The sequence below is a fragment of the Lontra canadensis genome, unplaced genomic scaffold, assembly GCF_010015895.1.
Source record: "Lontra canadensis isolate GAN:19392208 unplaced genomic scaffold, GSC_riverotter_1.0 scaffold5, whole genome shotgun sequence".
NCBI classification, from domain to species: domain Eukaryota; kingdom Metazoa; phylum Chordata; class Mammalia; order Carnivora; family Mustelidae; genus Lontra; species Lontra canadensis.
The window spans coordinates 24,614,347-24,624,286 of record NW_022630999.1 but is presented as its reverse complement, the minus strand read 5'-3'; the positions used below and the strand labels follow the sequence as shown (position 1 = coordinate 24,624,286).

General features: G+C 48.2%; 1 protein-coding gene across 1 annotated transcript in view; it reads right to left on the bottom strand.

The window, feature by feature from the left end:
* Window positions 1–1,039: 1,039 nt before the first annotated feature.
* ADRA1B (adrenoceptor alpha 1B) overlaps window positions 1,040–9,940 on the bottom strand; it is a 49,493-nt gene continuing 40,592 nt past the window's right edge. Inside the window, exon 2 of the mRNA XM_032851691.1 lies at window positions 1,040–1,696. Coding sequence (XP_032707582.1) covers window positions 1,089–1,696 — 608 coding nt within the window. The 3' untranslated portion in view covers window positions 1,040–1,088. The remainder of the gene's footprint in view (window positions 1,697–9,940) is intronic.

Here is a 9,940-nt window from a genome sequence, read left to right as displayed (position 1 = left end):
CTTTCCTCAGTGCTTCTTCCCCAGACAGTCTCCCCAGCTAGCAGAGCTTATGAGGGTTCTTGTGCTCATGTATGTTGCTTGGTCACAGGGATCCATATCTTATCCAGAAAATTCTTCAGTTTGCATTTCTTTATCGGGCTCCCTGGACAAGGGTGAACAATGGAGTGTTTGGCCTAGGGATGCAGGGAGGAGGTGAAAGGAACAAAGCCATCTCTCTGCCTGAGTCCCATCCCCTCTCAAGTGACAGGCCCACCTTACCCTCCCGGCTACAGAGCTCCAGCTAGGATTGGGGTCCCTAGGACCAAGCCAGGCATTGCCCACAGTGTTGCCCACAGCAGGAGGATTAGATACCAGTGAGGATCCAAAGCAGGCAAGGAGGATTTATGGGACAAATCCACCCGCTCACTTCCAGCCACAGAGTCAGATCTGTTTAGCCCTGGAGGGCCATAATGGCAAGGGTAGAAGTGGGGCCAAGGGGCCCCAGCACAACTATCGCCCATAGGCCCAGTGGGACTGACGCAGACAAATCTGAAGAGGAGGGAGGAGGAGACTCCAGATCCTGCCCACCGCCCTGTTCACAAACCGCTCAAAGGCGCACAGGAGAAATGACCTTTAATGTCCGATGTGTTTCCAACCCCGCCCAAGTGCCATCATTCAATAAAGTACAAGGAGGGGTTTGAGAGGTATGAAGTCACAAGACAAACACCGCCCCCGCTGCCTCCCGGGCGCACACTCGCTCTGCCCCCGCGCGGGCGGCCCCACACACGCACACATGCAGACCACACGGACACCGCACAGACACACGCACGTGTACCCACGATTAAATACGTGTACAGAGGGACTCGTTTGGATATGTACAGAGAGAGAGAGAGACGGAAATCCCGGCCGGCGTCGGGTCCTCCAGGCTCTCAGCATGCTCGGCCCAGCTCTCCGCGCTGTACCTGGCACCCATGCCCCTGCCAGAAAAGCAGCTGCCCCTCTCCCCGCCCCCCTCCCCCCGTTTCCCCCTGGGCCCGCGTCTCCGGGCGCCGACGCCCCCTCCCACCCTCCGCCCGCCCTCCCCCCACGATGTTTCCTCCCCCGGGGCCCTAAAACTGCCCGGGCGCCAGGGGCATGTTGGTTTTGAAGCCCGGCTGCCCGTTGGCCACGTCGGTCGCGGCTTCGCAGCCACCATTGCTGGCGCCGCCGTCGTCCCCGGGGTTCTCGGGTTCGGACAGGAGCTTGAAGGTGAAGAGGGGGCCCGAGTCGTGGCGGCCGCGGCGGCCGGGGGGCTCGGGCGCGGGCAGGCTCAGGAGCGCGCCGGGCGCCTTCCACTCCGGGAAGGCGCACAGCTCGACGGACGGCGGCGCGCCGCGGCCCAGGTAGCCCGGGCTCGGCGAGGCCGAGGGCAGGGTCCGCTGGCTGCCGCTCAGGCAGCTGCCGCTGTCGTCCAGCGAGTCCTTGCGCGACTGAGAGCGTTCCAGCGAGCCGCCGCGCGTCCACGGCCGGTAGGTGTAGGCGCAGCCGCCCAGGCGACGGCGGCGGCGGCGGCGGCGGCGACCGCGGCACTGGCACCCGAGGATGCGCACGAAGGCGCGCTTGAACTCCTTGCTGGAGCACGGGTAGATGATGGGGTTGAGGCAGCTGTTGAAGTAGCCCAGCCAGAACACCACTTTGAACACGGCGTCGGGGGGCTTCAGGGTGGAGAACAGGGAGCCTGCAGCGGGGAGGGGTGGGGTGGGCACAGGGCAGAAAGACAGACAGCAGTTCGTGAGTACTCAGGCCCTCCTCTCCCTGCGCTCCGCCTGAACGCCGCGAACGCGCGGCAATCCCCCCGCCTGGTCTTTGCCCAGGCCACCTTCTCTGCCCCGCGCCCTCGCCTTCCATCTCTAAGTGAGCGAATCCGACATTCCTTTTAGGGCCAATCTCCGTAACTTCCGCTTCGCCTCTAAAACCTTTCTTGGGCTAGCTAACCAGCCCCTAGGTTCCAATTTCTCTCGACTTGCCGGGAGAGCGTTTATCACTTTCGACGCCAGCGATAATCATCATCACCGGCACTGGCATAGTTCTTAGGTGGGAAGCATTGTGCTAGGCGCCTAGCTATATTATTTTGTTCTACAGAAAGGCCTGGACGCAGATGCCGATTTATTTCCATAGTAGATATGAGAGGTATTAAAGACCTAAATGTGAAAGGTAAAACTTTAAAGGCAAAAGAAGACAAAATTCTTCTCTGATCTAGGAACGATCTTTTTGATCTAGCAGTGAAAGAAAAACGACTCAATACCGCAAAAAGATAAATTACGAGGCAAGGACGGGAGAGGATATTTCCAATTTTTAAGACAGTCAGGGGATCAATATTTAGAATATAAAAGATACTCCTGCAAATCAACAAGAAAAAGAGCATTCCCAGTAGAAATGTGGGCAAAGAAAATGAACAGGCAATTTACAAAACAGGAAACCTCAAGGCTAATGAACATAGGTCAAGATGCTCAAAATATTAGGGGTTCAAATAAATTAAAATGAAAACCACAAAGAGATACAACATATCTGTTCAGCCGGCAAAATCAGGAAGCTGGAGAGTGCTAAGTGTAAGCAGGGTTGTGGGGACAGGGGGAGCCTTCTGCATGGCTAGTGCGGGCATAGGCTGTGAGGCCCTACTCAAGACTCTGGCCCCACTTGATGTCATTAATTATATATACATACGACTTCTTCTACTACTACTACTACTACTACTACTTTTCTTTCTTTTTTTTTTTTTTTTTAAAGATTTTACCCATTTATTTGACAGAGAGAGATCACAAGTAGGCAGAGAGGCAGGTAGAGAGAGGGGGCAGCAGGCTCCCTGCTGAGCAGAGAGCCCAATGCAGGGCTCCATTCCATGACCCTGAGATCATGACCTGAGCCACCCAGGCGCCCCTATATACAGACTTCTTGACCCAGCAGTTCTGCTCCAGGGCATAGATCTCAAAGAACTTTCACACAGATCCATAAGGTGACATTCACAAGTATACTCAGAGCATTGTTGCTTATGGTGACAGAGAGTTGGACAGAACCTAGGTGTCCCTCACTGGGAATTATGGAAAAGTTGAGTAGGGTAGATGCCTAGCACAGTGACTGTGTCCCACTTAGAGCCCTGGACGGCATGTCCATATAGCACTAGGGAAAGATCTTAAAAAATATCATTCTTTATGAACAAATAGGAAATAGAATGAAGATTTACAACATAATACTATTTAAGTAACACACCAAACAACCACACACATTTTACAAAAACACTTTAAATAATGTCAAACACAAAATAGTTGCCTAAGGGTGAAGGCAGAGGGAAATGGAAATAAAAGGAAATAAATCAATAAAATAAGAGAGAGGGCTTACAATGAGGTGCTATGGTGGAGAAACATGATTGACTCACCCCTCTAATTTCAGAGCCAAAAATATTTTATGGCAATATTTAATTAAAAGCAACTTCCATTTTAAATGCAAGGCAACTAGGATTGGAGAGGGTAAATGACTTGCCCCAGGATACTCAGTATGTTTGTAGTATAGCTCGGATTTAAACTAAATTCTGTTTGAATACAAAATATGTTTTTAAAATGCTATTTACAATACCCTTTGTGGAAAAATGAGAAAAATATAAAAAAAGCAAAAAGAAAAAACACATAACCTTGCAATGCAAAGAAATCAAATTTGGTGCATATACCTTCAGATCTTTTTTTCTGTTGTACATCCATCTTTAAATGTTTCGATAAATGCAGTTATACTTTACAGGACTTTCCTTCTTCCTCCCTCCTTCCCTCCCTCCCTCCCTCCTCTCCCTCCTCTCTTTCCTCTCCCTCCCTCCCTCCCCCTCTCTTTCCCCTCCCCTCCCCTCCCTCCCTTCCTTCCTTCCTTCCTTCCTTTTTTTTGTTATTTCAAACCATGTTCCTGGGCTCCTGGTGCAGGGCTAAGCCAGGCAAGGGTTTAAACTTAGAAAGAGGGTTATCCAGGGTTGTCTGGGTGGCTCAATGGGTTAAGCGTCTGACTGTTGATTTCAGCTCAGGTTGTGATCTCAGGATCCTGAGATCAAGCCCCATGTTGGGCCCCAGGCTCAGCACAGAGTCCGCTTGAGTCTCCCCTTCTCCCTCTACCCTGCCTGCTCTAAATAAACTCTTAAAAAAAAAAAAAGAAAGAAAGAAAGAAAGAAAGAAAGAAAGAAAGAAAGAAAGAAAGAAAGAGGGCTATCCATACCTGGATGTACGGATTCTTTTTTTTTTTTTTTACGTTTATTTAAATAATCTCTACACCCAACGTGGGGCTCAAACTCACAACCCCAAGAAGCGTGTGCGGTACAGACTGAGCCTGCCACACAACCTGTTACGCTGATTCTTTTCCCAACTCAGGGGGAAATGTGGGAGTGAGCTAGATTCTTGGTTTGGTTTAAAGGAGGCAGATGAGGGCGACACTTCATGGTCTGATTTGTGACAAGGCCGGCACCATCAGGTTTTCATCCCACCATCCCAGATACTCCTTTGGATTAAGATGCTATGTGGAAGGCATCGGCTGAAATGCACATTTGGCATGTGAACACCTAGTCCCCATGACCGGATGGGTTGTTTCTGTCCATGGGGATGTTCTTGTTTCTGTTACTGAGTCTGAAGGGCTTAGGTACTGGCCTTGACAAATGCAAACCTGGAGAATAAATTTTGGGAGAAGTGAGAAGATGGAAGAGCTAGGAAACCGTGTGCATTACCTTGGAGGGTAAATGCTGATGAGCATGTATACAGGTGGGCACACCACCCTAATGAGGACACTTAGGGTCCAGGACTGGGGATGCATAGACAGTCATGCAAAAGTGAGGAGACCAAGAGTAGGAGAGCTCCCTGAAAACAAACTCATAGCTGCTCTTGCCAACCCCATTGAAGATGATTGTACGAATCGAAATGCTTAATGGGGACACTCCTTAGGGACGGGCTCTTTTAAAGGATACACGAACAATAATAATACTAGTGGCTAATATTCTTCAGAACCACTGTTTATATTGTATGTGTGCTCTGTACAGGTCTTGTGCTAAACCCTTTATACCATCAGCCCATTTAATTATCACAATAATCCTTTGATGAAGGTACTATCATCAGTCCCATTTTATGGATCGGGACACCAACATATAATAGTAGTAGCTATTTACATTTTTATACACTCATTCTTTTGCTCGCTCATTCATTCATTCCCCAATACTGAGTTCCTGTCAAGTGCCAGGGATGAGGTCAAGCTGCGGGGATATAGAGATGACTTGGGGTGTGGCCTCTGTCCCAGGGCAGCCCACTGACAAGTGGGGAGGTAGGTGTGTTAAAAGGTCATTGCAACAGAACATACATGGAATCACGATAGCAGCATAAATGATACTCTGTCCCCCTAGACCCATGTGGCATTTCTTTCTGGTTCTTCATCACTACCATATTCGAAGCCCCTTATCAAGGACAAAGATGGCTGGATTTTTGCCTTTATTTTCTTACAAAGTATTCTTCAAGTACTGTAGCTCTGAGAAATATTCAGCCCAAAGTAAAGGGATGATGCTGACTTTTTTCATGGCATTTATTTATAGCCACATTGTGAGTTTGGGCTCCCTGAGCTACTTGTTCCTCTGAGAAGAAGGTCATTCTCTGCCTTCCATTCTTTCCCTACCTTTGTTACTTTTCTGCCGATGCAGGCAATGCGATCCTGTGGCTTGAACACAGGATATGGGATCACTCAAACCTAGTTTTGAATTCCTTTTTTTGTGTACTGGCTGTTTGATTTTAGAAAAGTTAATTGGCCCTCTCAGACTCCATTTTCTCATCCATAAATTGGGGATAGTATCTGTTCCATAGGGTTATTTTGAACATGTAAAAATACCCATGTAAAGTACTTGACACGGGGATAATAAATCATAAATAGTGGCCTTTTTCCAAAAATACTTTATATCCTGGCCCAGTCAGGAGCTTTCTCCAGGAACTCTGCTCTGATGAACCCCTCCCAGCTCATATTGACTTCTTTCTTCTGTATTCCTCAGAAGGTATATAATCACATCTTATTCTGTTATTTTACTGTTTGCCTGTTCAAGTTGTAAAGCCATCCCAGGGTTGGCTGAATCCCCGCTCACCACTCAGACTTGAAATTCCTTCTTGGCAAGAACTACCTCTTCATTTCTTTTCTTTCCCTCTCCAGATTTGTATATTCTTATTACAAAAATAACAGATGGAGGATTGAGTAGAGGGAGCACAGAGGATTTTTAGGGCAGTGAAACTACTCTGCATGATGTTATGATGGTGGATACATGTCATTATACATTCATCCAAGTCCACAGCACGCAGAACACCGAGAGTGAGCCCTAATCTAAGCTACGGACTTTGGGCGACAATGATGTGTCAGCAAAGTTCATCCACTGTAACAAATGTACCACACTGGTATGGGCTGGTGATGATGGCAGAGGCTGTGGGTGTGTGGGGGCACTGGGCGTATGAGAAATCTCAGTACCTTCCTGTCAATTTGGGTGTGAATATAAAACTGCTCTAAAAAATAGTCTATTAAAAAAAAAACTCACTTGGAACCCCTGGCTGGCTCAGTAGGTAGAGCATGTGATTGTTGATCTCAGAGTTGTAAGTTTGAGCCCCACCTTGGGTGTAGAGATTACTTAAAATAAAATCTTAAAAAAAATACAGCAACCACCTCACTTACTTAAAATAAAAAAGTGATACGTACTGATTAAAAAAAATTACATTACAAAAAAAATTCTATATAATATAAATTGAAAATTCTTCTCCATTCAGATAGAGGACCAGAATTCACAGTTTTATTTTTATCCTTTTAGATTTTTTTTTTTAAATGGGGTGATACATGTATTGCATGCCCACCCTGAGCAAACCCTTGGTGACTTCTGATAAGGAGTCTCTTTCCTTATTAGAATTGGACTCGTTAGGATAGAATCCAGGCTCTCTCACCAGCAGCCAAGTGACCTTGGGCAGGTTTCACAGTGTCCCTAAGCCTTAGTTTTCTCAGCAGTAAAATGGGGCTAGTAATGATGGTACCATGCCTCTGGGTTATTTTGAGAATTAAGAAGATAAAATATATAAGGTGCTTATTAGCACTCAGGGTACCAGGAGCCTGCCATCCAATCAACTTTGGATTAAGGCTAATTAACAAAATAATTCTTTTTTTAAAAAAAGAGTTATTTATTTATTTTAGAGAGGTTGAGAGAGAGAGAGAGAGCATGAGCAGGAGGGGGAGAGGGAGAGAGAATCTGGTGGAGTCTTAGAGCAAAGCTGGACTTCGGGCTCAATCTCATGACCCTGAGGTCATGACCTGAGCCGAAACCAAGAGTTAGAGGCTTAACTGACTGCTCCACCCAAGCACCCCCACCAAATAATTCTTATTCTTGTCAATCACTGATTGGGCTGGAAGTCTAATTACAGGAAATCTCTAGGTGGGTCCTATGTTTGGTAACTCAATGTATCATTCTGAGTAAGTTGCTTTCCCTTTCTGGGCCCCACTTTCCCTCCTTCAGTTGACCGATTTGATCCAGGTTCTCTCCAGCTTTAAACTTCAGTTTCCAGGAAGCCAGAGATAGAAGCCCTGCCCATCCTGGCTGGGATGCACCCTCTTCTCTAGACCCACCACAGAGGGGCAGTGTGTGTCAAGGCCTGGACCAGCGGCCTCTCGGATTCCAGGCATGTTTCTGCCCCTTCTCTCCATCCCTCCCCCCATCTGCACAGAAGCTCCTAGGCTGAGGGGTCTTGTTTGCTACAGCGACTGGTTCAGATGTGGCCAAGAAGCCGTAGTTAATTAGGGAAGGTGCTGAGTCTTTTTGGTGTGAAAGAGGATCAGTGACAGGGATCTTTTCTCCTTGAAACCCAACAGACCTCTGGGGGGCCCAAAAAGCCATGAGGAGAGGGAAGCAAATATCAACAGGAAATGCGGGTTCCTGGAAGCCTGCTCTCTCCGCTTTAGGTCAGGGCTGCATCAGCCTTTTTGACACGGCCACCAGCTCATGGTGCTTGTCCTTGAGGCTGGCTCCACTTCTCTTGCTCATGAAATGCTGTGAGGCTCCTTGCCCTGTTAAGAATCCTGGCTTGACAGGGCTGGGACACCTTCCTTAACTGAAGCTCAGTGAGATAAGGGTCTTGGAGGTCCCTCAGCTGGTGACTAGCAGAACGACTGCCAGAACATGTTCAAGCATCATTTGATTCAACAAACATGGATTGAGGCAGTGTAGGTCAGTGGTTAAGGAGCTGTTCAGTTGTCATAGGTAGGAAGATCTGGGTTCAAGTGCAAACGCTGGCTTCCCAGCTGTGTGACCTTGGAGAAGCTACTTGTGCTCAGTGAGGCTCAGGTTCCTGAAGAATGGGGACAGTGACAGTTCTTTTCTGTGGGGAGGGGATGAAGTTAGGCTTGGTAAGTGCCAGACATGTCAAAAGCACCCAATAAGCACAGCTATTCTGACGGCTTCAAACGCAGCCACTGTTATTACTGCCCATGCTGCTGTTAAGGCAGCATTACTGCTGCGAAGATGAGGGATGTGGCAACGAGCACAGGATCTGCTGTGCGGAGTGGGTGTGTGGACTCCCACCCTACTGCTCTGGCCCACACAGGCCCAAGGAGGGGCACCCCGTCGTTCTCAAACATGCTGAAATTTTTCACTTGGTTTACTGGGGGAAGACTCCGTCTCAAGTCTGGGGCTCCCTTAGCACTGGTTACTTCATGCTTTTCTTTAGATCAGCTCACTTTTGGTGTCTAACTAAAAATTTTTTAGGAAGCTTTCTGGCACTATTTTTAAATCGGCACCACTTGTTATAAATAGAATGTCATAGTAGAGAAAAATAAGATGAAAAAAAAAAGATATTAGTATCTCTGGATTCTTCCAGACAGTGGTGGGCCTGAGGCCCTCTTTTTTTTTCCGGAAGGAAGATTAGCTGGGATTGCGGGGTATTAACTACTTGCTAAACGAAGACAAATTCCACTCTGAGGAGCTCAAGGGATTGAAGGAAAAGTGAACAGGGAAAATTTTTCTCACGAGAGAACCCAGCCCGGGGCACGTGGTAGCTGCTGAGTAAATATTTGCTCAATGACGGACTGATGGACCGAGTGTGTGATTCAGTTTCTTGTGCCATCTCTGTTATTTCGAGCTATCCTGCACACCGGCTCACATCCAGAGTGAATTTGAGCAGCAGTCTAGAAGCAGCCCCGGGAAACGCTGTGGCTCTACTCAGATGCCTCCTGGTGGCCTCCTACTGAGGCCTTTTAAGCAGATCCGGTGGGACAACTAGTGGTTGGAACACTTCTAGTGGGTGGGAAGTGTAGGAGGGGGAACTGGAGGAGGGGGGGAACGGAGAGCCCAGCAGAAGGTGCCCTGAGCCCGCCCTCCCACGCCACTTGGGTTTTGCCTGCCTGAAGGCAAGGGCGATTTAGAGGGATTGGGAAGTGTAAGGCTCAAAAGCCAAGGCTGAGCAGGATCAGCTCAGGGAGATGTATTTTTTGGCTGGATGTGGTCCCAGTGGGTCACCCTTAAAATGCCACTCAGCCAATCAGAGCAGTGGAAACAAGGTCTCAACCCTCTGTGAGCCTCCAGTCTTCAAAAGCACGGGTTGCGTTTGTGGAATAGTAGCTACCATTTGACAAGCTCTTACTCTGTGCCAATCACTGGGGAAATGCTTAACCTTTGTTTGCTTTCTTTCAACCGCCTCGGTTCCCTGCCAGCCCAGCACGGCTGTGCCGGGAGCAGCGCTAGGGGCGCCATTCCACTCGGTAGTCTACAGCACTTTTAGGCGACTTTGGCCAACCTGCATGTGCCCCCGGAGGCCATGACTGTTGCACTCAGAGGAAGGGAAGGTAAGTCCCTGCATGTCACAGAGCCAATGGGTGATGGAGTTAGAATTTGAACGCAAGCCACCTTCAGTCACCACCAATATAGTACATGGGGAGACAAAATATGCATGTGGATGTGGAGATG